Source organism: Syngnathoides biaculeatus, chromosome 11, assembly GCF_019802595.1.
Source record: "Syngnathoides biaculeatus isolate LvHL_M chromosome 11, ASM1980259v1, whole genome shotgun sequence".
Classification (NCBI taxonomy): domain Eukaryota; kingdom Metazoa; phylum Chordata; class Actinopteri; order Syngnathiformes; family Syngnathidae; genus Syngnathoides; species Syngnathoides biaculeatus.
In genome coordinates, this window is record NC_084650.1 from 10,253,028 (window position 1) to 10,280,401 (window position 27,374).

The following is a 27,374-nucleotide window of genomic DNA, read 5'->3' on the forward strand; positions in this document are numbered from 1 at the left end:
CATCACCGAGATGAGGGCAGTGCAGGTGAAGGACGTCACCTGTCGTCACCCTGACTCCGCCCATCAACACCTTGGGAGTTGCGGGTGCGATGCCAAGGCATCACGCCCAGTTGTGGCCGCTCCAATTTCGTTTTCGCCGTCTGCTTGTGGGCCAAGTCACCAAATCGCTGCCATTTGCTCAGAACAAACTTCGGTTTCTGTCTTTTTCTTTTTTTTTTTTTTTTTTTTTTTTTTTTTACTTGATAATACTGTACAGGTACAGAGCAACTCAAAATGGGCATCACAGTTTTTTTTTGGTTTTTTTCTTTTAATGTTGTTTTATTGTTGTGAAATTCCACATTTGAGTCACAGGAGTGAATGGAACAGGCGTGAATTTAAATTGCAAAGAACAATGCAGGCACGTTGACAACAAGTATCCCAAAAAATGTACACACACCTTAATTTATAAATTCTTTTACATGTTAATAATTATTCAAATTATAATGAAAAATTTTACAATTATTTCAAGTGTGTGTAAATGTTTTGGGACATCCTGTACGTCATAGTGATTCAAAACATGATCCAAAAAGACTCTAACCTGTCCCTACAAATTGTAGGGTTAGGGTTAGCCTAACCCTACAATAAAATGATGTAAGTGCCAGAACTATCTTTCCATTTTTGACTGCATTATAGTTGAAATATAAGAAATCCTGGGAATGATGCAACTTCCTGTGGAGTGTGCGATCTGGGGAATCAGCTAAAGTGTTCATTTCTAATTGAAATTGCTTTAAAAAAAAAAAAAAAAAAAAACAAAGTGGATTTGGGATTAGGTGGAAGACAAATATGGACCAAATACAAACAATTTTGACGTCTAAATTCAGGCCCTTTCTCAGTGTTTGAGATGTTTTAAATGCACGCTATGTGCACGCTAAAAAATGCGTCCTCGAGCTAATTTTATGGTGCATGCGAGCCGATGGGCCGCACGGACGTCGCCCGCGCGTCCGCACGCAACTCGCCGCCGTCTGCCGGCCTGCGAGGGCTCCGACGAGCCTGCGGTTAGCACGAGAGTGTACACACCGGCGCATGAATATACAGAACACCAACGCAAACCTATTGCTGTTGTTATTCTTCCCAGAGAATGAATCTGTGGGGGGGGGGGGGGGAGACCATTTATTTACTTTGCGCTCTCCGGGCTGCAGCTCCATAACATTGGAGAGCAAAGAGAGCAAAAGAAAAAAGCAGGAGGAAAGCAAAAGGTAGGAAGGTGAAGCCGAAGGCCAGCGAGCGCCAGTCAAGAGTTTGTCAAGTCGCAAGTTGCGGTTTTGGTCCACTGCTGCATTTGCTTTTGGTTTATGCGGCTTGGGGAAGAAATGAGCAAGGAAACGGACCCGGCGAGGAGGGGAAAAAGGAGACCGGTTGACTCCCAACACTTGAAATCATGTTCAAGTGCTTCAGAATTTTATCTTCCGAGGGATTTGGTCAATGTTGAGGTTGTGTAAGCATCTCAGGAGATGAATTGAGGCTCACCGCAACTATTTGAAATATTCCCCGCCATATTTACGTTTGTCCGTGTCCGCTCGACGGAGCGCTCTGCTCTGCCCTGCCCTGCCCTGCCCTGCCCGACCCGGCCCGGTCCTGGCCCGCTCCGCTCCGCCGGGGCTCGCTTCAGTAGCGGAGTGTCTTTCCAGCCAGCGGGACCGCACTGGGTCCGGCTCCAACAAACTTATTTACATTTAGGGGAAAATATGCTTTTTCAAATATGCCCGACAAGACCCTGTTAGCCAATGAAATATTTCGACACATGTAAACAGGACAAATTGTCAAGCTGACTTTGACGTGATTCCTCTGGATGTGGCGGATTAGGCTGCGATGGGAGCCCGGGTTGTTCCAGTTGATCCGACAAAACAGGCCTCTCTTCAACGAGATGTTTATTTGGAGCCGCTCGGGAAAAGCCGGCTTTTGCCAGTGTACACAGGACTAATGTGCTTTGAGGGAGTTCACCTCGGAGCGCAGGTGCCTGGAGGAGTGTGCCGCGGCCTTTGCCAGATAGCGTGCTTGCGATGACCTTTTAACCCTTCGGCGGCAGACCTTTATTTGTTTACGTATTTTACTTTTTTTTTTTTCAGGCAACTGTCAATCAGTCAATCGAAGGCAAATCACACACGGGTTCCTTTTTTTTAATTTTTGGAATTAAAACGTCACGACCTTCCCAACTCTGACACGCGTCTTCGTGTTATTTCACTTGTGGCTGAGCATTTCTATGATACAAATCGGGAATTTTATTGTATTGAACAACTTCCTAATCTTTTATTTCCGCACCAGGATAAGAAAGAGGACCTCGCTCCTCTCTCTCTTTCATATTGTATCATCACTTTGACGTGAGACAAAGCGAGATGTCCCTGGCTGGGGTGGCGCCGCTTTCATAAGGCACATGATAACTGCCTGTTCTTGTGAACAGAAATGACCTCGCCTCCTGTGAGAAGAAATAGCCTGTCGTTGTCATGACGCCACACAAATCGCTGGAGCTCGGGATTTGGATTAAACGGCAACACGAGCACGGCGAGCTTTGCGCAAATGGAGGGAACGCCTGCCGTTCTCCTCCTCAGCGCCACGAACGATGACAGCAGACAAAAAACAAGCCATCCGACAGCAATTGAGCAAAACGATTTCATCACGCCACAGCCCAATTATGATGGCCGCTGCGACCGTGCACGGAATCGGGCAACAGAGCTCGTCACGCCGCATATGACGAGGCGTGCGGACGGCACGCCCAAACTCCAAAAGCAGATTCTTGAGGCAATGGGAAGATCTGGCCTGAAAAAGCAGACCTAACCGTCACCCAAGCTCGAGAAGACATCAGGCAGGGCCGAGACGTTCAGGTCCAATATGAATTGCGGCGAGCGGCGCCAAGACGTTGAAAAAAATGGCGGTTGTCACTTGTGCTCGGTTGATGCGTGTCGTATTTTCCAGCAGTTTCCGGCGGTTCAGCTGCGCTTCGTCGGCTGTGCCGAACAATGTGAATTTGCGCATTTCTCTTCACGGGACCGAACAAAGCGCAACACGTTGCAACAATGCAAACTAGTAGCAGCGGTAAAAATGCAACACAAAACAGCCGGCAATAAAAGCGAATGCACGTGAAAACGTCCAAATTGGACCCAAAGGGCTCGTTGATGGGACGGTACGGTACTTTTTTGTACGTATCTTCGATGAGCGCAGCAATGGAAAAAGAAAATTTGGCTGCAATGTTGTCAGTGAACAAATTTGATGGCCCTTCAAAGTCGGTCGTTCGTGTCTGACAACAAAAGTGAGTGAAAATGACCCAGTCGAACTTTACATTGTCGTGGTTTTGTCCCCTCAAGAGATATGGCCGAATAACTATGATCAATAAGTTCAAGAAATAAATACACCTTGACACGTGTGATGGCTGGACTCACTTTTGTGAAATTGTACATGTAAATTTAAGTGCAAATGGCAAAAAAATTGAAAATGTGGGACACGATTATTATCTACTACGATAAGATAAGAAACACATTTTCAGGATAGTATGTAGTCATTACATCTTAAAAAAAAAAACACAAAAGCTTAATTTTTCCACCAATATGAGTAAACTGTAGAAATATAAAACTTTTGATTGAAAAAGTATGAAATGACTGATGCGTTGAAGTGAAGATCTGGGAGATATTTCAAGATTTGTTCGCGTATTCAATCATAACCCGGAGGCCCCGTAGCTCAGTGGTTAGAGCACTGGTTTGGTAAACCAGGGGTTGTGGGTTCGTATCCCACTGGGGCCTCCGCTACCTGAGAAGGGTTGCGTCAGGAAGGGCATCCGGCGTAAAACTTGTGCCAAACATATATGTGCGTTCATCTGAGATGACACGCTGTGGCGACCCCCGAAAGGGACAAGCCGAAAGAAGAGGAAGATGCAATCATAACCTGAATTGGGGTTAACAGCAACAAACAATCTGGGACGCACGTTGAAAATTTGTTTTGTGTTAAAGTCGAGGGAGCTTTCTGCGCGAAAAGGACCAAAAAGGTTGCCAGCGTTTCCGTTCGTGTCGTCGGGTCTTGGGCTCCTTTTAATACCTTTGGGCTCCTCCCCCGTGCGGGCCCGGCTAATCTAATCCAGAGCGTCGTGATCACATGGAAAAAAACAAGTGCACACATTTTTTTCCCCTGTTGACTATAATTGAAACACACACAGGGGGTATGAGGTAGGGGGACCAAAAAAAAATGAAATCAACTGTTTATTCAAAGGCAGCGCTGAGCCCCTTTTATTGTGGCGGGCACCTGTCTTTTATTAGCAGCCTGCAAGGCCTTCAAAGGCTGGAAAGACAGAAGGACATGCCAGCAGATGAGTGTACACAAGGCAGGGGATGGACAGAAGAGGGCCGGGCCCGGAGCTGGATGGGGAAAAGCGTTCTGGAAAGGGGACAGGGTGAAAAGGGGCCAACAAATAAGCGCTTGGGGGGGGGGGGGGGGGGGGTTACGAAGTCGCTCCTGGCACTCAGAGTTTCATGTGTAAAGTGGAAAACCGTCAACTGGGGCTCGGGAACCCTCATCAAAACTGCATTTTTGAAAAGTTCCACAGAACAGCAAGCGGGCCTTTTTCCCCCTTTTCAAACAACTGAAAACGACGCTTCACGAGGTGGCGTTAAGACGACGTTCACGCCTGCCTTGGCAAACTAGTGTCATACGCGAGACAGTCAAACCGTTGGGGTGGGGGGCGCACACTCATTGGCACAGCGGGTTAGACCGATGAGTGTTGCTAATTTCGTAGACCAGCACAATCCGGCAGATCTGAGAGTGGGCGGGCTTCGCCTCCGTGAGTCTGTTTGCAGCCAGAATTGTTCTCCGCCAATCAAATCGGCCCCTCTCATTCCCTTTAAATGCGGCGCAGCGACAGTCTCCACAAAGTGCATGACGCCTAAACGCGGCGATCTGGGCATTTTCCTGGCCGGTGAGGCAACAGACAACCCGAATCAAATGCAGAGTGAGCTGCTGCTAACCGTTGGCGACTTAAAGCCAGTTGCAAAAAAACAAAAGAAAAAGCGGTGCGTGGCGAATGTCTGCGCCCAAAATGAAGGCGTGTAGTCGCAATCATTGCCGACAGCCTCGAAAATGACAACACTCACAGCTTTATTTCACACCCTTTTGCTGTTTTTTTTTTTTTTTTATGGTTGTATGATTATCTCGACCGGGGTCAGGCCGATACTGTTAATGAAGTACAGTGTAATAAGCTGTGCCTCAAAAGGTTGTTTTTCCATCACAATCCAAAATGTTGCAGTTCTGTGTTTTTTGCGCAAGGTGCAAGCCGCCGACTGTCATTTTTTCCCCGCGGCGTTTGTCCAGGTCAGTCGCGTTGTCGTTGTGGGTCAGAATGAAGTCCAGTATTTGGGGATCGCTCGGAAAGGCAAATGAGATACGAGTGCGCGACGTGGTTCTTCTCTCTTCTTCTTCTTCTACTTCTTCTTCGTGCTGCACACGCAGTATGCAAAAGTGTCCACAAAACGTGCTTCTGTTCCGAGCTCGACGCATGCAACCCGTTCCCGAGTGGAGCATAATTTATCCGTGCGCGTGAGCGTGTGCGACACCTCGCGCACGCTGACTCACCCTGGAAGGCGAATGGAAGTGCTCTGCTTTCAATAAGAGTCACAATCAGCAAAGTGGCAGCGCGGGATGATGACATCACCGCAGCTGGGTCCCCAGCTGGAAGACAGAAAGGACTTTGGCACGTGTGCGCGACGCATTTGTGGAACCGTGTCAAAGGCCGGCGAACGCGCCGTTTATTTGCAAGGCGCACATTTCGCGCAATCCGTTCGGGCCGCGCGTGGCAGGTCCGCTCGGCGGCATCTGGAGGTGCGCGTTGGCGTGCGTGTGAGCGTGTGTATCGTGGCAGGCGGCGCAAGTGAGATTTCCAAGCTCAGTCATCCCGTCAGTCTCTTTGCACATTCTGTGCCGTGTTTCTATTGGAGCAGACGGTGCTGCGGTGAGAAAAACAACAAGAATTTCATCTGTCACTGATTAAGTCCATTAATGTGTTGGTGTCTGATGTCTTTCGCACTCCTTCCATACACACCGACGCGCAGCTGCACTCACAAACAGACACGACATCCACCCATGCACGCTGCGCCGCTACCGAGACCGCGACACAGTCTCGGTGTTTGCGTGCGCGCCTTGCGTTTGCGTTGGGTGTGAATGGATTTTCACACGCTAAGTCACGCAGGCCGGAAAATACTGATCATAAAGTGCCGACCGGCACCAGCAACCGACGGGCCCTCGACGGGCCAACGCAAACACGCAAACGCGCACCGTGCCACTGCGTACACAAGCGGTTGCGCGCAAAGTGCAGAGCGCCGCTTTCCAATTCACGCGCGCATCAAAAACCACAAACTGCCAGCCGGCGAAGCAGACCCGAGCGTCTGAAGTTGTCGCCGCGGTATGCAGCACCCTCGACTGTCGTCTTGGCAGCCAACCGGGGCTGCTTTGAATGTTGCGATTTGGGCTCGAGCGCACATTTTGTTGTCGTTGGCCGAAAACAGATCAGGTGCTGTTTCCAGTCTCGGAATACGCGCCGTACAATGTTTTCTTTCAAAACATTCTGCAGGCGTCTTCCGATTATTCACAGCCGAGGTTTCTTCTTCGTCCGCGTGCGACCTTGTCAGCGGCGGCCATTTCTTATCAGCGCAGCGCTGTGATTCATTCCCGGCCTCAGATGAACTAGAACGCTATCATTTTTGCGTCATCTACCTTTGTTCGCCTTGTGTTGTTCCTTTCATTCTTTCCGTCCTCTCTCAATCCCTCGCAGATGTCAGCAACGACGACCGTTAAAGCCGAAACGTGGAACTGCTTCTGACGTAGCGCGACGCGACGTGGAAAACATTCCCAATAAATCTACAGAAGGAAGGTTTCTGGAAACTTTGGAAACGGAGGAAAACAGTAAATGAAGCAGACCTTCGTGCAAAATGCCGCAAGGGAGGCCCCGGACCGGTGAACAACTCAAGTTGTACGTTAAACAAGAATGGGAACGAATGGACCTCTCCGACCTGTCGATCACTCGTGCAAAAATAGCCAATCGGTTAACCGCATTGTCTTGACACGCCCCTGCCGCCATCTTGTCCCACAAGCAGCGCTGGTTGTCAGTGGCGTGCGCTTGGAAAAGTTAATGTTACGAAAAAAATGATGAATTCTGATGAAAGGTATCCTGCTAGGTTACAAGGGCCCCGCTTGATTCCTTTTCCCAAGACCTAAAACACAGTTGACGAAGTGTCTACGATGGATTAAAGTTTGCGGAAGAGCGCACCTACAACGAAATGTGGACAATATCAACAAACACAAGGTTGTATGTTCCGAGGTCAGTGAGGGAGAAGTATCTTCTCTGAATTATTCTACGTTGCAGGAGAACAACTTTCACTTGGTTAGCGTATCATTGACTTCCCGAATGAAGTGTGTCATGTTTTATGCCGAAGTGTCGGCTTAGAGATACAATAAATGCGTGATGTCGTGCAAGAGAAATGTCCATTTGTATCACTTTGACTTTTAAGACAGAGCACTGGGTTCAATCACGAGCAAAGTCAAATGAATACACTTCTAAACACTACAATGGTATTACTCGTGATCTTTCCAAGTAAAAAGTACTCACCCTGCTTTACAATTCCATTATTTTATCCTGTTGGATTCCAATTTGAAGTTTGCGAGGCGTCAAACTTTTTTCGCGTCGATCGCCAAACTCTGACATTGCGTCCTGCTCTGTCCAAAATCTTAATTCCGTGTACAAATCCTTGCGTGAAATAGTTGAGACCTCTCTGGAGAATTCTCTTGGACGAGTCTGACGCATTTGGCAAAAAACACGCCCCAATATTATCTGGAATACGCCACAGAGGAACGACTTCCAACGTATTATGTTCAATCGCCATTTTGAAAGCTTGCGGCACACGGCTAAGGGGGCGGAGTTTAAGGTCCCCATCGGAGAGGTCCGTTCCTTCTCCAAAAGCTTGAAAAAATTCGTCTCCTCACTTCCCAAACGGCTCTTGACTGTGATGTAACACAGTGGGAAAAAGTTTCTAACAGCGTGTTCCAAATTCAAAACGAGGGGATATTCAAATAAGCCGATCGCAAAATTGTCAAATCTTGCAAATCAACGCGACGCAAAAGTTTCCAACATTTCCTGGCGAAGCTCCAGGTCAGGTAAAGACTTTAAAGAGGTGACATTTTGTTCATTGACCAATTAGAGTGCAACATTTTTCATGTGAAAGCCTCGTGAGAACAGATTCCGCAATGATGTTACGCGGCAAGTGCGAGCTATAAATCTGTTACATAGTTCATCCAGTCCAAGTGCGCGTACTGGTGCGATGTTATGCAACTGACATCTTGACTCATTCACATGTATTTTGTTTTTTTTTTTTGTGTGTGTCTGCGTGTGTGATCACAAGCGTGTGTGTATTTGTGATTTTATTGCCGGCCTCGCTCTAATTCCGAAATTCTGAAGCCATCAAAAGAGTATCGAAACTAGTCTACGACGATCGGCGATTAGTTTCAGGAGGAACTGAAAACATTCAAGGAAGCGACATCTGGTGAGTTCGAAAGAAATCTGTCGTCTTTCTGACTCGAAGCATCGTGCGGCCGACTCGTGTGCGACACACGTGTTGTGATATGAATATCATGCAACTGCTGCCCTCACGTTACTGGAAACGACGACAAAGATGAAAGATTCATTTTGGGGCGCTGTCAGTCCCGTTATCCCGCCAGTTTCGCTCTTTCGAGCCGAGCGCCGATCAGAATTCCCCAAGTTAGCGAGGCCGACTGCTACTCTCATCCGCCTCTCAGAGTTCAAATGTTAAAGGTCGCTTCATTGGTTCAAACGCTGCAACGTATGCGATATGTCCTGAACAATTCCCACGTGTTCAAAATGACTTGTGTCTTCAAAGGTCACAGATTTCCCGTCAGGAATGCTCCACGGGTTCTCAATAGAGTTTGGGTCAGGGGACGACTTTGCGTGACTTTACAAACCCCGACGCTTTTTTACTAAGGAAGCTCAAGGCATGCGCATTTTGCGTCGAAACATGACAGGAAGTGATCAGTTACTGTTGATATTGTCGACGTGTTTATTTACATATTTGACCTACGAACGGGACTTCCATCTCACATCACCAAATTTCAGGCCAAATCTTCCCTCTGCCCGATTCTGGCTGACGCCGCAACCTTGTTGGGACGCGCTGCCGAGCCAACCGCCCGGCTAGAACTCATCAGTTGAAAAAAAAAAAACAAGCACATTTCAAAATAAATGCATCAAAATCTTCATCTATTTCTGAGGATGCAAGAGATTTGCTCAAAAGTGGCCAAAAGGACATTTTGACGCGTGAGTGTAAAACTTCAGAGTCGGGAGTTTTCGCAACTCCAGAGATTCCAGATCGGTCAAATTCCTCTTTGCTGCTCCTCAAGTGTTACTAGCGGCTTTCTTCGTCTCACGCCACGCATCTGCCTGCCATCAGCTTTCCTTAATGTGCCTTCGTCGGAATCCAGCTCGAGCCGTTGACTTTCTGAGTCTACATCAACTTTCCAACGGGAGAATCGGCTTTTTTTTTTTTAAAGATGCGCGGGGTATTTCTTTAGGCAGCGCGGTGAGCAGCTGGTTAGCACATCTGCCTCACAGTTCTGAGGACGCGGGTTCAATCCCGGCCCCGAATGCGTGGCTTTTCTCCGGGCACTCCGCTTTTCCTCCCGCATCCCGAAAACCTCCCTGGAAGGTTGCTCGAAGTGGGTTCACCCATCCGTGGGCAGCGTCCCATTTGTGGGACATCACGATTTTCACGCATTATATCAATCAGTACATGAAAATATTGAAGTGTTTTAATCCGAAGCCATAATTTGGGATCCGGAGAGGAGAACTCAGCGGTCAAAGTTCGCACGGAGTTATTTCCCTTTCCGTCGTGACCCAATATTGCTGCCTCAAGTACACATGGAGGATTTTCCAAGAGAAAATTCAAAATCAGTATTATTAATGCGTAAGTGTCGTTCTAGAATAAGAATTCATGAATAAACATATCTCTCGTATGTACAACTTCAACCAAACTGATAACATAATCGTCCTGCCCGCGAGAGGCTAAATCTTGTTTGCCCTTTATTTTATCCGTTAAACCAATATTTCCTCGATCAACGTGAGCAAAATATGGAAGGACATCAACGCCGTCTCAAGTTGAATCGGTGGCTACGAGCCAGAACGGCAACAGCGAGCTTCAGAATGTCGGAGGAACGTCAGGTCAGGGGTGAGATTGCTCAACCTTTTTTTTTTTTTTTAATAATTTTCCTTTTTTTTTTTTTTTCCTGACCATTATTTATTCAGGAAGGAATCTGCACTTCTACAAAGGCACCTCAGTGGTGGAAAGCGGGACCGGACCGGACCCGTGACCTCCCGTCAGCGGCTTGTTTATGCTCAGGCTTATGCCCGCTTTTCTTCAAATTCATAATTCATGGGGATGTGCGCTGTTGAATCAAAGATATTGACTTAGTCAAATAGAATCGAATCACAGCTGCGGGAGGAAGGCCCGGTGGGGGGGGGGGGGGGTGTAACGTATCCCGACGCCCCCGTAACTCAGATTGGGATGTGCGCCGCCAAGCGTAGACATCACACAGCACGGCCCATAAAGTGCCCACACGCATCCGCCCGACCTGCACAGACGCCGCTCACATGTCGGAATTCCGTGTTTGAGCCCCCGCCGTGGAATTTGGAGGTGACTCTCATCTGCAGCTACTTTCTGTCCCGACTTTCTTCCTGTTCTGGCACATTCCGCCTTATTTCCACCGCGGGAAACGTACCCAAGGCCCCGCCACGCTCCCGCAAGTCCGTCAGTGCCCGCGTACGACACGACAACCTCCGTCCAGGATCCTGTCATCTGCCATAATTCGCCACTTTCCACAACCTTTTGCCGTCCCTCCAACTGGCAAGTTTTGTATATTAGCGTCAATCACTTCATGGGCTGCGGGCGGGCGAGCGAGCGGGCGGTGCCATCCGAGGTCCGATCCGAGCCTGCACGCGCGGACATGTTACGGGTTGGAAGTGAAAAGAAGGTCGACGTGCCCGCCACAGAAAATTGGAAAGAGACCGAGGACTACTTCATACTCATTCGTGGTGATATTGTGTTGTTGTTTTCCACTATTTCTGTGTTCTTGATTGAGTTTTTACATTTTTTTTTTTTGAGGGGGTTTTGCTAAAATGAGTGCCCAGTGACCCACTTGGGCAACTGGCATTCATTATTATTATTCTTACTTGGCACGTTTCTACCGCTACAGCATGCAGTTGGCATGCTAGCTGCGCACATATCGCAAACAAATCATCTTCCTTGGATGGCACAAGCTACAGAACTAGCTCAGCGACGTTATCTTGATCCTCAAGCGAGAGGGCGGTGCCACGGACGAGTCTGATGCCCGCTCGCCGCCCAAAGACGAGCCCCTGAAGCAGGAAGGACAATTTATTTGGTACAATCTTGCTTTTTGTGCTCGAATTTTCAGTTTTTGCATGTTGTGCGGAGAACGTTATGTCGTGTGCAGATTTTCTTATGAAAAAAAAAAAAATTTTTGGGTGTTTTCATTGTTGGAAGGGGGGGGGGGGGGCTAAAGTTAATGTCCATTCACGACAATGGGAGGAAGAAAATTTTAGAATTTTAGGAATGAATCCAAATCATTTTTCATGGCACAAGTATATTTTTGGAGATGCAAATGTGTAGCTAGAGGGATTAGCGTCCATTTTAAAGCAACTTCAGCAATCAGTAGCCACGCCCACAGCATTTGAGAGCAGAGACCGTGGCTTGATTTTTCAGGATTTTGAATTCTCATTTCATATCTTCTTTTTTTTAAATTATTTGGAATCAATCCTTGTTCACGATAATCTCCTATGCGGCGCGTCAAAATGTGCACACGTAAGGTCAAGCGAAAACGGTTCGGTGCCGCAGGGGCGTCCCGCAGGGCTCGCCTGAGGCCGCTCGGGTAGCAGGGGGCTACCCCCCCCCCCCATCTCCATATGGAAAGCGTTAGAGCGGCGATTTGTAATGAAATGCAGGCTGACGTCAGGCCGGCACCCACCCATTGATTCTGCTGCTTAATTTGTTATAATATTTGTCTTACAAATGAGGATTGGGCCAGGCCGGAGGAAGAAAGGAACCGCAGCACCGGCCCGGACTGCAAAGCGGGTCCAAACCGCAGTGGCGCAGAGGTCGCGACGTGCCACGGGGAGGGCCCGTGAAGGGTTCCCGGCGGTCCGAGTGGGCGGCAGCGTGGCCCCCCGAGACCGTGGGTGCACTTCTGTAAAGACTTGGTGTTAATTGCACTTGGAAGTTTTTTTTCCTTTTGCATTTCTTTGAGAAATGTTTCTTTTTCCTCCTTTACTCATGCTAAGGTGTTATTTTTCCCTTCCTTTCTCTCTGACTTCCTCTCTTCAGTCGAGCGTATTCATTCATTTATTTTCCAGCATGGAGTACAAACACAGCAGTTCTCTGAAATGTCCTCGAGGCCTTTTTTTTTCTTTTTTTTTTTTTGGGGGGGGGGGCTGCGTTGTAAATAACCCCCACCCAGGCCGTCTGGCAGAATTCACACGGCAAGGCGAGGAAAAGACCACGGATGCCGAGGAAAAATCCACGGGTGGAAAAAAACAAAAGAAGCCGCAAAGGTGGACGCAAAAAAAAAAAGATGAGAAATAAGAAGACAGATGCGCGGGTGGGGTGGGGGTCCACTGGCCTCTTATTGCTCTCCCGCTCGGACATGTCACCTCCAAGGTGCTCTCTTTTTTTTTTTTTTTTGGAGGTGAGTAATGATGGGAGTTGCTGCCAGGGTCATTAAATAGCACATTAAAGCTTGTTTTTTAACATTTATTTTCAAAGGTTACAGTTCCTCCTTTGCCCAGTAGCAAAGCGAAAGGGCAGGGGGAAAAAAATGAATGAGACCTGGAGGAAGAGAACCAGAGAGGGGAAGAATAAAACCGCCAGCAATGAGGGAGGAAAAGGGAAGAGAAATATTAAAGACGGTGAAGATGCGCAATGATGAATTATGGTTGAAGGAAAAAAGACAATTAAGAGTGGAAACTTAATTTCAAATCATCAACGATACTGGGAGAATTCATTAAGAAAATCTTTTTAAAACCATCAGTGATGACAGGCTTTCACAAGCCTTTCTAGCTCAAGGCGCAACATTGCAATATGGTTTGAAAATACTGTGCATATAAAAAGTCTACACACCCCTTTTCAACTGCTAGGTTTCTGTGATATAAAAAAATGAGATCAAGATAAACGATTCTTCAACTTTTTCCACCATGACAAAGACTAAAACCTTCAAGTTTCTACTAGGAAGCAAAAGAACTGCCGGAGAAAGCCTACTAGAACATCTGAAAGAGACTCGGGGTTCGTCCGAGGCACTTGAATCGGTGGCAGGCGCTCGTTTCCGTGGGATCTGAGTTTGAACGTGATGGGTTCACAGTTACAGGAGGGTGTGCACACTTATGCAATTGCTTGATCTCACTTCTATATTTTTACTTCCCCTCACTTGAAATTATTGAAAAAAAAAATTCAAATGAATCTTCTGTCACATCAATGGTCTGATTGTTTTTATATCACAAAAACAGGCGTGCGTACTTTATATAGACCAGCAGTCGGCAACCCGCGGCTCCGGAGCCTCGTGCGGCTCTTTCATCCTTATAATGCGGCTCTGATTGGCTTGGGAAAATAAATTACTAAAATATTTTTTTTTGTATTTAATTGAAGTGTGTTTTATTTGTGTTAGTTTTTATATTATTTTAGTTGTAAATTTGAAGATTATTGTGATCTTGAAATGTTAAAATATTAATTAAATTATTTGATATTATTTTTTCATCGCTCAAAATAGACGTCACACTGTGGAAGCGGGTATACCCGCTGAAACGGCGTCTATTTTGAGCGACTTTCAAGCCCGGCACGTAATATGCGGTTACACGGCCAACACAACGTACATAAAGTAAATATTAAATTGCGCATGGATTTTTACAGTAAATGTAACAACAGCAATTTGCCAAGTAAACATCCTTTTATGGCGTAGGTGTGAATGTGAGTGTGATTGGTTGTTTGTCTCTATCTGCTCTGTGATTGGCCCGCCTCTCGCCCGACGACGATGACGAATAGCCTTTTAGAAAAAGTAATGAAAGGCGTTTACGTCATTTTGAGGCGAGAACCTCTAACGTCGCGCATTGACATTGAAAACCGAGGTTCGAGTACTGCAAATAGTGATGCGGCACCGCATAAATAGCTTGGCCCGCCTCGAAAAACAGCGAGAGGAAGGTTACAAAGATGTAACAACAAGAATAAAAAGGCAGAGATTCATATTCAACGCAGAGCACAACTTCACGGAGGGCGTAGATTGACTCTGACGTTATTTCAAACGCAGGCCCGCTGAAGCAAGTCGACGTCCGCTCGTGTCGGCTGACGCGACGTTCAGCCGTGCGGCGTGCGTTTGTGCACGGGACGATCGGTCAAAAGCAATTAACGAGGACACCATCGGCGAGCGTGCGATCCAGCGGCCGTTGATCAAGTTCAGACAGCGCGCAGCTGCGCTCGAATCTTCGCGTTTTTGTCTTCGTCATCGGTTCGCCGCCTGAACTGGAGTCAAATCTCGGCTCTGACCTTTGCGTGTTTTCTCTCAAAGTGCGAGTGAACGGATTACTTGGATTAAGACAATTGCATGTTTGCGCAGAGAAAATCAAGTATTAACGGCGAGTTTTTTTGTCCTTATAAAAGCTTTCCCAAAGAACGGGCAACATTGGAAAAAGAACGCCACAGCGCTCGTTGGCCCGTGTGCACCAGCTGAATTCTCGAGATTGGTCTTCTGATCGCCGCGTACGCGTGGACAATGAAAACTTGCACACACACACACACACACCACACACACACACACACACACACACACACCACACACCACACACACACACCACACACACACACAACACACACACACCACACACACACACACACACACACATCCTCCGTTCTCACAGGGGGCGGGACGCAGATCCGAGAGCATAAGCGGCACGGCTCCGTAAGCGGCGTGATCGCGCGTGCGGTGAGAAGGCAAAAACAAATGGAAAAACGTCCACGGGCCGGCCCGCGAGTCAGCGAAATTTTCATCGACGCGGTGCCTTCATTCGGGCTCGCAGTCGGAACCGCCCAAAGCTCCCGCTTGTGACGGAGACGTGGCAAAGGGCTTTGACAGCCCTGCCCGAGTTTACGCCACATGCGACGCGGGGGTGAGAAGGGCCGACTCCCCTGACGGGCGCCCCCGAGTGGACTTGTTGAGCCTTCATTTCGGATCAGGTCCGTGTCATAAGCTTCGCTCTCTCCTCTGACGTCTGGCCAGATGTTTTGTATTAACATATACTTTGGCAAACGTCGGCCGCATCAACGACTGTAAATCTCATCGTATTAAAAGTTTGACTCTGGCTCCGCTTAAAACGAGGCCGACTGAAAATCATTGCCGTGGATCGCCATGGCAGGTGTCGCCATGAACAAGACGTATTGGGAACGTTTCAATCTGCGGAGCACACGCGAAAAAAAGTCCAAAGTCCAAGCACCGAATCCTTCCACTCCGGAGCTCGACTTGAGCTATGTACAGTGACAACAGCTGTAACGGATTCCGGCACCGAGAGGAGCGTGAGCGATATTAATCACATTCATCTTCGCTACGGCGGGGAGAAGAACTGGCGGCGCACCACCAACATAGCAGCTAATAAAAACAATATTTTGCCTTTCCCTTTATCTCGGGCGTATCTCTCGGCCAATTACTCCAAGTGACGCTCGCAGCTGGCGCAAACAAGTGGCAAACGGGTTCTCCTTTCGAGCGTCCGCATTCCGCCGCTGGACTTTCAAAGGGCGTCGAACGCATTGAACACGTTGGCCAAACGCTTTCAACATCAAGACCGACAATCTCGACATCTGATGCGAGCCCGAGACACGTCAAGCAAGGTCCGCGGGTATTGACGAAAGCCGCACGGCACGGTCGATGCCTCGAGGTTCCCTCCTCCTTATTGAAAGGCAAAAGGCGGGTTATGTAAGTTATCGGCCTGGGCCTAATTGGGCCGAATCCTCCGCAATCATCCCGGGTGACGGAGCGCACGAGCAGCTCGGCTTCGACGTAGCGGCACTTCTCCAAACTTGACTCGCATTTGATTCCTTTTACCGAGTCAACAACGAGCTCCGTAGTGAGCGGCGCGGCTCGCTCCTGCGCCGCCACGACCTTTGGGGTCAAGGCAGAATGGCCTCAGGTAATGAGAGCGCCATTCGGGGATCCGCTGGGCTGTGATGAAGAAAGGCCGCCCCGGCCCTTTGTCTGGGCGCTAACGGTATTGACGAGCGCTGATCGATCTTAATTGCGAGACAGAATGGCCGTATTGATCAGGCCGCCCGTACGAGGAAGCTCGCAGGGCCGTCGCATGCGGAGCTGTTTTGTCGTTCACGGGCTTCCCATTACATTCTCTCGCTCTCTCTTTCTCTGAGACAAGAGAGCCCCCACAAAAGCCGAATGTCCATCAATGCCAAGTCTCTGCGACACGACGGAGGGCAAAAATCTCATCGCCGTGTACGTTTTAGCACTTGTGACGAGGGCACAGGTGCAGGTCGACAGAAAAAAAATTGAAAGCAGATGACAAAAGGGGCGTCCGTCGATGTTGCGCTGTGTGCGAATGCAAGTTGGGGTGCGCGTTTGTCTTAACCAAAGATCGATAAGCGGTAGCTGCGGAGGCAAAGACAGGAGCAATCAATAATCGGGCCGCAAACAGAGGCTGGGGGGAGAAAACGGTGGGGGAGATTTCAGCCGCAGACAGCGAGAACAGAAAAGAAAAGCGCCAGCGGCGCGACACGGGAGGACGCAGAACAAGGAAACCGTCGGCCTCCCTTCCGGCTTCTCGCTCGACTTTCGCCTTTTTCGGCCGGAGCACGTTGCGGCATTTTTTGCAAACTGAACCGAACGAGGGGAAACGACGGCAATGACGTCACACGACGCAAAGTCAAGAAGCGGCTCAGGTAACGCCAGGGCAGGTTAGAGGAGACGCGGCACGTCATCACGTAATCAGGACGCGATGTGTTCTCTTGCAGTTACACAACAAACGAGAAAAGATTTGTGCTCTGTGTCATTAAGGAATGGGATTATTTTGCGGGATTGCAATTCGAATGCAAGGACTCGACCGCTTCCAAGCTGGCGACGCATCGAGCGGTCCCGTACTCGCGCGTCTTCGGGGTCATCCGTGAGGTCGGCAGGTCAGGGGGGAAAATGGAGCACCCAGCAAGAAGCTTTGCCGCTCCTTTGGAGAACCGCAGCAAAATTGCGACGTGCACTCCTGGGAAGGAGGAGGAGGAAACCACAAAAAACGGATTTGTATTTCGCGTTTGATGGGACCAGGCTGAAATAAAGTGAAGCGCAAGCGTGAAAAAGTCTCGCCTTTGAGCTGAGAGGCCACCACACGCACATTTGTCGCGTTCAAGCAACAACCGGAGGGGTTCTTCTTGGAATGGACGAGAAGTTCACGTCCTGGGGGATCATCTGGCCTCCTTCGGCCCCTTGAGTTCGTCACGTTCCACTTCTGACGCAGTTCTCGCAGTCTGGCAACCTGAATGCTCAACGGTGGAAATAATAAAAGAGTCCGATCGGGTTGAACCGTTCCAGCCCCAAATAGCACCGGCCGAATCGAACCGCACCACTCGCCGGGAATGGGCCTTCAAGTCATCGGAATTTCCAAATGAATCAATCAAGTTGTACTCCCGCTACGTATTACGCGGTCCCTCTTCTTGAAGCCTTCCATCTGGGCTTAAGCGTACCAGACGGACGCATACCTCATCGCCGCAACGTGGTTCAAATCCTTCTCCGCAACATTGACGCTCACGTCCCTCGCAGCACCCAAACGCAGGTGCAAAGACGAGCACGGGAGGCCGCGGGCTTTTCTGCCGAGCGTGACCGGAAAGGTATTCGACCGCAGCGCCCCGTCGTCAGGCCCGAGCCGAGCCGGGCCGGGCCGGTCCTCTCGCGCAAAGCGCTGCGCGCATGTGTGTGTGATTTAAAAGTACAATGATGAAAAGAATAGGCCTTCGCTTGCGGCCAACATAACTGTCGGTCGTGCATGAGAAGAACCCCCTCCCGACGTCGACTCGCTCTCTCACTCCAGCCTGTTGGTGTGTGTGTGTGTGTGTGTGTGTGTGTCATTGAAAGGTATGGCAGAAGTGTTGCGTTGGCTTGGCTGACTGTCTGCGGTTGTGCAGCGGTGAGAGGGAGGTTTTTTCTTTTCTGTTCTCTTTTTTTTTTTTTTTTTTCAGGGGGAGCGCAGAGCGGGCGTTTCTTCAGAAATCCCTGAGAAATGTTCCTTTTGGATCCGTGTCCTTGCTTACATACCGCCTTCCCGACTGTCTTTCATTGTCCGTTTCATTTCCCCTCTTAAGGTTTCACTTAAAAGTTAAGAAAAGCCGAGTCATAATGCATCTCTTGAAGGCACGTTGACGGCGGGCGGCTCGGGGGCGTACGGGGCCGATGGCGGCCTGGTTGTTGATTTCGAGAGATGCTTGGTTACGGTTCGACACACTACGGCGAGACACTTGAGTCCAATTTTCCACTTTGTTTCGGTCAGAAACGATCGCCGTGTACAGAACGCCGTCGTCTTCATTAGTCATCCGATCACACGTCCCGACTCATCCATTCACCCCCCCCCACACACACACACACACACCATCCGTGTCAGCGGAGGCCAAACGATCCTATTATCTTCCAGGATTCACACCAAATTCCTCTTCCTTGAACCGCGTTCCAACATTCCTCAGTTTTTTTTTTGGATCCTGCTCCGTAACCCGATCAAACGGAACATCAGTGAAAACAGACGGAGGTCAGAAAGTTCTCCAACCTGTTCTTGCCGTGTAGGAGGGGTGGCATGGCATTGCTTCTGACTCATCCCGATCCCGTCCAATAAGTGCGGCTCGGAGAGAGAGGGGAGGGTTGGGGGGGGGGAGAGAGAGAGAGAGAGAGGAGAGAGAGAGAGAGAGAGAGAGAGAGAGAGAGAAGGGGAAGGGGGGTGGGAGCGAGGGGAGAGGCGAGGAGGGTGGAAGGGAGGATTGATCCGCGTCTGTTCAAATGTTGTTCTGGTTGTGCTGGAGTGAGGTCTGAGCCTGCCGACGTGCCTCCCCGGTGCAGCCCCTCAACGACAGAGCAACATCTGCATAATAGCAGGAAAGTGGATGAAACCGCACATGGGGCTTTTTCTGAAGTGTGAATGAAAAAGAGGGGAAGCAGCAAAACAAGAAGAAAAGAGGAGTTGCAGGATTTGGGGGGGGATTGACAGCGAATCTGCCAGTGCGATTTTGTGTGGACACGTTTGGAGCGAGCGCTCAACTTTTGATTCCTTCTCTTAACCTGGCGAGCTCCAGGTTTTTTTTTTTCTTTTTTTTGCAACACGGAGCTGTTTTTCCTCCCTCTCTCCCTCTCCCTCGGAGCGGAGCGGAGAGACTTTTCGTGCTCCCCCCTCGCGCTTCATAGGAAAAGCTTTAACTTTCGAGGTTTAAAAAAATAAATAAAACGATCGGATTGCATTTTCCCCTTCAAACATTTTGGAGGTGATGTCATCGAGCTGTGTTTTGGCTGGTATTGTGTCGAGGAGGCGCAGGCAGGAGCACTGCAGCCAGCCGGCAAGCAGCGGCTGAGGGGCGGCGGGCCAGTCCCGAAAATCAGGTGCAGAGCGCCGCTTGTCATTCGTCGTCCGTCGCGTCCTCCCCGAGCGGCCCTGCGGCACCCTGCGCCGGAGCGCCCCGGGACCTTTTGGACTTCATTGGCGTCGGGCCGGCGGAGGCACCGACATGAGCGAAGCCGCCTCGCATGGCCCCCGCGCCCGCAGCGCCCCCGTGTCCCACCTGCTGTGTGCGCGAGCCCCCTTCCGACGTGGCCGAGACCCCCCGGCAGCCGCTGGAGCTGCTTAGCCGGGACTGCCGCCGTCACCTCTGAGCCGAGCCGAGCCGAGCCGAGCCGTCGCACACCGCCCTGCAGTTGCCTCGCGTGCATATGTCCACGTCCACACGGGCCGCTTGGATCGGGCGCGCGTGGCATCGCTCCACGGAGCTTTTCGGAGTTTGACCGTCTGTGCGCAGAGCGCCCGCGCGCGCGCGCGGGGGGCTTCACCTGTCTTCCTCTTTGTCGGGGGCGCGCATCGTTGTCAGCCCCCGGCGTGGACAGCTGCTCGAGGTGGCCCCGCGGTCACGGTGGCCCGCCCGGCTGCTCGGGCCTCAAAGCCCGCCTGACCCCCGGCCGCAAATTTATGATCCGCCGATGCCAACTGGAGCGGCCGCTGACTCTTTGACTCTGCCCGACACCCAGCGGATTTCCACGTCTCCGGACGAGCGAGGAGTCTGTGCGTGGGCCGAGTTCCGCAGTGGAGGGGGGGAGCGATGTGGTCCCTTCTTTCCACGCTGACCGTCTTGTGAGTTCCCCTTTTGAATCTCTTTGATCGTGCAGTTACCCGATCTCGCCCTTGACACGAAACCGCTTTCAAATAAGCTCAGCAACGCATGAAGACGCTGTCAAAGCGTGACATCACTCCGTGGAAAACGTGGCAAGAAAGTCTTGTTTTGATTGGCTGCATGTTCGGGGTCACTGGGTCACACTCGGGGCCGCGGTACTCATGAAAGCTACCCCAAAACGTCACGGGACGGCTCGGGAATGGCGTTTCCCCGTCTCCGCGATTTTTTTTTCCTGCCGAAAGTATTTTCGAGTCAAATAACAAAGACTTTTTTTTTATCAAGTGGGATCGGAACACGATCGGGTGCCAAAAAGCAAATGCGAGGGAGGATGCGGACTCAGGGGGGCCGTTGCTCGCCCATTCGAGGTGTGTCTGGTTAAAAGCCGGGAGGGATTTTTTTTTTCTTCGCTTGCGCCGGCCGCGGCCAGATACTTCTCATTCCTCGCGCGACCGGGACGGGGCGTGTGCCCGACTTTCTCCTCCCCGCCTGCTTCCCGCCGTTCCTCGACTTGCGTTTTTCCACAGATGCTCGCTGAGATCAAATCTACAAATGAATAAGCGATGAATGACGGCGCCCCTGGCGGTATCTCAGGACGAGCGAGCCGAGCTGTTTAGTCAACCGTCGGGCCCTTCCCTTCCTTCTTGCCGACGGCTTTACGTCGCGAGACATTTCTCAAAACTGCCCTTTTTCCCTCCCGTTTGACCAAAAGGGAAAAAGTGCTCACCGCAGCAACCTGTCGCCGGGCTCTCAAAAGCCGCGTCTCCGTTTTGAGGCCTTCGCTAATGACTGTTCCTGCCGATCGGGCTCACGCAGCCGCCCGCGAGCCGCCGCGTCGGCCGACCGCTCCGACCGCCGTTCCGGCGCTGGCAAGCGCGTCTTCTTCTGGTGCCCCTGCAGGTTTGCGGCTTTATGAGGTCACAGCTTTTCTCGCTTGCGTTGGCAGACGGCCACGGCGCGCCGGGCTTTCCCTCTCCCCGCGTCCGTCCGCTCTGTCTTGGCGCTGCCCGAGCTTTTTACGCTCCCATTCTGTCCTTTTCTCACCCCCGAGCGCTCCCCGCTTTCTGCGGCTGGCCCAAAGCGGAGTGTCTGTGGTTTTTGCGGGAGCGGGGAATCCGGCGCCGAGGCGCTTTTCCCGCAGCGTCCTCGACGGCGGTGCGGCCGGGGTGTTTGAACAGCTGAGAGTTCTCACAATGCACAGGGGCTCGGGTTTTGTTGGCGCTGCCGGCAGAATGCCAGGGCCGACGCGGTCTCGCCCTGGACGTCTGCGTCCATTAGAACGAGTGAAGAGCCAACGCAGCTGTCGGAAATGGGGATACAAGATGTCTGTGTAATTTCTCAGCCATCCAGGTCGCTGAGCCGAAGCCGACTGGATTTAGCGAGCTCGGAGCCTTCTTGGACAAGTTTGAGGAACTTGGATTCATTGATGAGTGGAACAGGAGGAGGTCATCTCGGTCCGTGGAAGGCCAAATGTACCGCAAAGGGCCAACAAATAAATCTTTGGACTTCTTGCAAGGGTAGAAAAGGGCAGGTGCCTTCTTTCTTGGGGTACCAACTCAGAACGCGCATCTGACGAAATGGTCTTAGGTGACTCGGGATGCGAGAATCTCTCTCCGATTGGTCTCCTGTTTTGACGCCGACGTGAAAATGAGCCGAGCGACGTCGCCCGGAGGAGTTGGCGTCCCAGCCGACGTCATGTCCCGTGTCAGAATTGCTTCGATTGGGCCGAGTAGTCCGTTTCCTAACAATCGCTCGGCACCCTTAAGGAACAACGGTTTTGGTTTTTTTCAAGTGTGTCAGAAAGAAAAGGACCAAGGAAGCAAGGACACGGCGATGATGTGCATACGCCAGAGGCGGGAGGCGGCGGCCGACTTCTGTTATGATGTGCGTGACTTGCAACCTCTTCCCTTTTCTTTCCCATGATTTATCTTTTTGTCGACTTCTCACGCCAGACCAGACCACACTCTGCGGTCTCTTAACTTTTGTTACTCCTCCTTGGAGATGCAACCTTTGATGCTCCTCCCGTTCTGCCTGGCACATAAACTTCAGATTTTTATCTCTCACCTGTCTGCTTCCCCGACAATTTACGCTTGGCTTCACCTTGTCTCTCAAACCGTTTGTGTCCGTTTCAGCCGCTCTCACCGCCACGACCTCCCGGTCCCAGAAATGGTGCACATCTTTTGTTTTTTTTTTTTTTTTTTGGGCCCAGCTGTCAGCTGCTCGCTCGCCCTGTACGCACACATCTGCGTGCGTGCCCATGACGGCGCGGAGGAGTCACCTCGGCAAACCTAAACATAAACCGGCAGGCGGGGAAAAAGATAGAAGGGGATAGAAAGAGGTGGAAGGGAGACAGGGAGGACAAGGAGTCCGAGAAAGGGCGGTCCAGAAGTGGAAGACGCACGCAGGGATGAGGCGGGAAAAAAACCAGACCGCTACAATTGCCTTCGGGCTTTGGCGCTGGGTTTTCGTCGTCATCGAGTCGCTGATGCGCAACAGCTCAAGGACTACCAGATTTTGCATTGTCGCGCCATCAACAACAAACGATAGCTCCAAGGTTTGCGGTCTTGTCTTAGATAAACACAGATAGATTTTTAATTGAGAAATCGAACCAGCTGCTCCTGTCAGAAGTCTCAAGGAGTCCAAAGTTGAGGCGCAAGATCAGTAATAACGAAAACAAGCGGTGCGAGGACACATGTGACTCGCACATTACCATAATTATTCCTCCAGAAAGGATTTTTCCACACATTTGCTAGCGCATGTTCTCACGCATTCATGGCATCTCTAATTGGGACCGCAATCCACTTGTGGCCAAAACCACATGGCAGCCCGGCGCGCACCTGTAGTCCAGCCCAGCTGTCTACATAGGCGCCTGGGCCAAATCCACCGACTCATTCCCTCAGATGTCCCGAGCGAAACATCATGTGTTTGTCTCGGCGCCGATGCCCTTCTGCCACGGTCCGCTCGGGTCATTTGGAGGCCAGATTTTGGCGAGGCCCGGTCGGAACTTTGGGCTCGGAAAGATGTCAGGTCGCGTCACTGTAAACGGGGCTTCGGGGTGTTGCCCGTGCGCTGATGCCGGGACTCGGGCCCGTCCCGCGTGTCAAGCTGGTTCCAGCCAGCCAGCCAGCCAGCCGGCCAGCGGCGTGAGCGATCGGCCAATCAGGCCAAGAGCCGTCGAACAGAAGGAACGGCGGCGGGGGCGGGGGCGGGGAAGACTGCGATGCCGATGAACGATGGAGTCACGCTTGACTCTCGCAGCTGTCAATGCTTTCTTGCCTGATGCGCTTTTTGGACTCTTTCCAGATGTATCCAGATGTTGCTGGTGATGTGCAATCCATTACAGGTGAGCGACGTGACCGGCAGCAATTCTGCAGTACTCGAGACCGATGTGGGAACACTTTGGCAAGGTCCGTCCGCGTGTGTCGCCCGACAGGTGCTCGGTGTCGATGGGGTCAACTTCAGCGTGCATGTGGAGAACCAGACGCAGGTGCGAGACACCATGAGTCGACGACATCACCGCGTTTACCAGCTCTACAGTCGCACCAGCGGCAAACACGTCCAAGTGCTGGGACGCCGAATCAGCGCCCGGGGAGAAGACGGCGACAAATATGGTAAGACGCCAGTGCAAAGCCCCGGCGGGTGAACGCACAAACACGTGTGCCTTGCCAGAGTACAAACACCCCCGTCGACCGGTTGTCCACTCACCGGACGCAACGAGAGATCCAAAATGGAGCTGTCTGTGTAACATTTAAGACAAAACAAAGAAAAGAAGCCTGCTGGGCGGTGTCGAACCTGACGTTAGAAACTCATCTTCCTCATTGATCCGCGCATTGATTTCTCATCCTGGCCGTTGTTTCAAACGGCAGGCTTCCTCCCCACGCCCACCCCACCCCCCCCCCTTCTTCTGCCGTTCTTTAACACTCGCCGTGTCCATCCCCCATCCCACCTTCAATGTAATTACGCGCAAAGCCATTCTTAAACTCCACGCGATCGATGGCCACTAGGAACTGGTTTTGCTTCTCCTTTGCTCCTTTGGTACCTTGCGGTGTGCTGCGCATTGCATCATACTGCACATTCCGCCTCGAGCGAAGCGTTGCCTACATGAATTAACAATAATAATAATCGGGAACGGCGGCGCAAAAGACAGCCGAAGGCATACGAGAGGAGATTCGAGGGGGGGAAGAGGAAGGAAGGAAGAAAGGAAAGCAAGAGGGAAAAAACGTATTGATTCTTCCTGACCCCTTTGTTGACGAAGGTCATGGAGAAACCATTTGAGGGATTTATTTTTAACCAGGTTCAAGCACTCTTTGAGGAAGTGATATCGCCCGCAGGGATGAGCGCATACGATGGCGGACGTCCACAAACACTGCACGACGACGGGGGAGCCCGTCAAGTGTCTTGCCTTGCACTCGCTCTTATCAGCTTTGTTTTTACGAGGCCCATTTGTGGGCGGCGGCCTCCCGTCTTCGAGGACCGCCTGATCTTAAAACCATCTGTCCGTGTGGAGACGCACACAGAAGGTTTCATTGATGCAAAAAAAAAAAAAACAACCCAAAAAACAAAAACCGTTAGGCCGTTCATTTTGGTTCTAAATTACGGTTGAGTTCCCTCAATAAAAGTAAATAAGTAAATAATGACAACGGAAGCAGACCAAATTGTAAGCGTTTTTCTGAAACAAGTTGCCGTCCTCATGCGGTTTTTCCATTCTTGTCGCAAAACAATTCCTTGTCGACCGATGAAGCGACTGCATTGATTTTAGTTCCACCAGTGAGGTCCCATTCTGCAGCAAGCCGCGCTGTACAAAACATCACGTGAGCAAACTGTGGATGCATCGCAGGGACTTTGTCGAAACTTAAATACAGGTTTGTATTGTATTACACGTAACGTACATACGTAAAACGAACAAATCCTAAAAAATGTATTTTGTCATCTTTGGTGTCTCCCTGGAAACCTTTGGAGTTGCAACAAACCAACTTATCCCACCATAGACAGTCAAGGACTTGATGGCATTGTGGTTGATTTGACTGGTTTCGTGCAGGCAACTGGGTTTTCATTCTCAATCAATGACGGTTGATTACAAGGTTATCAGTCCCAAGAGTTGCGTCGGGAAAGTTCCCGGACTGACGCCGCAAAAGGGATTTGACGTCCGCCGTACGTTTTCCCTTCCCTCTTAACTCAATTTCCCAGCCTTGTCCGCTGCTCCTTCGTGCACTTCCGGAAGGACTCGTCCGCAGTTCGGCCGTCACGACCGTCTTGATGTCGTCCGCATCTTCAAAACGTGTCCGCCTGTTGACTCCCTGAGCTTGGGGACGAGGACAAAAATCATTCCGAAGGTCGTGTTGGAAGGGAGGTTGCTCCAGCATGCTGCTATTCTTCTGGACCAGGAACTGTCAGATGCTCAGGTTGACCTGCCACAATTTTGATATTCCGGCCTAAGTTTTGGAGGAAAAATCATCAGTCCCGGAACTTTTCTGAAACATCTCGTTTGTTCCGCAATGGAGGGTGGTCAGCCTTTTGAAAATGGATGTTTGGATGAGATGAGGTTGCTTAGTCCGATTTGGCGCCGGAGCTCAAATGTCCGACGGAGAGATTTTGTCGACGCACGGCCGTCGTCTTCGTGGGCTCTAACGTTTGTCTGTCCCTCTGTCTGTCCCTTCACAAGCCCAGCTCGTAGTGGAGGCAGACACCTTCGGTAGCCAGGTGAGAATCCGGGGCAAGGAAACCAACTTCTACCTGTGCATGAACCGCCGGGGAAAGCTGGTAGGAAAGGTAAGAATTCATTTTCTTCGCAAAAAGTCCAAAAGGATGGCGTTGCTTTGTGCCGACAAGCCTCTCGTCTCCTCTCGTCCCCGACCCGTTCCCTTCCTCAGAAGGCCAGCAACAGAAGCGCCGACTGTGTCTTTGTGGAAAAGGTCCTGGAAAACCACTACACGGCTCTGATGTCGGCTCGCTACACGGGCTGGTACGTGGGCTTCACCAAACGGGGGCGACCTCGCCGCGGCCCCCACACCCTCCCCAACCAGCAGGACGTGCACTTCATGAAGCGCTTCCCGCCCGGGGAGCAACCTGACCTCACCACGCCCTTCCGCTTCACCACCGTCGGCAAGAGAGGCAAGAGGGTGCGCGCCACCGGACCCCGCTAGCGGCGGCTCGCCCCCCCCCCCCCCCCCCCCCGCAGACCCTCCGGGACTCGACCCGAGCATCAACCGAAAAGCCACCGCGTTCCGCCGAACGACGGGACAGACGTCGAGCAGAAACTCGATGAATCATTCACAGGGTTTTTTCTTTCCGCCAAGCATTTTGCCGCGGCGACTCCAGAGTTGTCGCGCATTCCTTCTTATTCCTCTCCTTTCCGGGACCGACCGGACCCTCGGTGGTCCATCACTGGAAGCGACGCGGACCTGGTCTGCTTCCCTTCACAGACCAGAACTATTGACAGAATACCTGAAGGGCAGCCAAAAGAGTCCGAGGCTCCCGGCTCCACAAAGGCCTCGGTTCCGCGGCCGCAAAAAACACACATGGGCTTTTTACGTCTCCTGCTGTGGCCCAGCTGGATGATATCGAGAATGGAATTACAACTGGAGCGTACGGAGAGAGGACAAAGGTGAAAAGGGGTGAGGGGCTGCTCGCTGGAAAAGGAAAAGACTGCAAAGCCACGGAACCACCTGCGCACATCAACGACCCGTAACGGACTGCCGACACGGACGGGCCGGCCAGGGAAAGCGGCCCGCCGACGGACTCAACACGTGCATGCGTGTGACGGGACAAGTGAAGAAATCCACGTGTGTCTTCTCGTGTGTTTGTGGAAGTGGAATGTACCAAAAACAACGACGACGACGACCAGCCGATCGCACGACACCAAAACATTTGCGCAACCAAAGACAACAGAAGGGGCCTTCTTCGGCT

At 51.0% G+C, this 27,374-nt stretch overlaps 1 protein-coding gene across 1 annotated transcript; it reads left to right on the forward strand.

Moving 5' to 3' along the window:
- Nucleotides 1-19,580: 19,580 nt before the first annotated feature.
- fgf18a (fibroblast growth factor 18a) lies at nucleotides 19,581-26,611 on the forward strand. Its single transcript, XM_061834914.1, has 5 exons — nucleotides 19,581-20,431; nucleotides 23,772-23,811; nucleotides 23,902-24,079; nucleotides 26,131-26,237; nucleotides 26,339-26,611. Exons 1-5 carry the CDS (start codon nucleotides 20,400-20,402, stop codon nucleotides 26,609-26,611), a joined length of 630 nt encoding a protein of 209 aa, XP_061690898.1. The 5' UTR covers nucleotides 19,581-20,399.
- The last annotated feature ends 763 nt before the right edge of the window (nucleotides 26,612-27,374 follow it).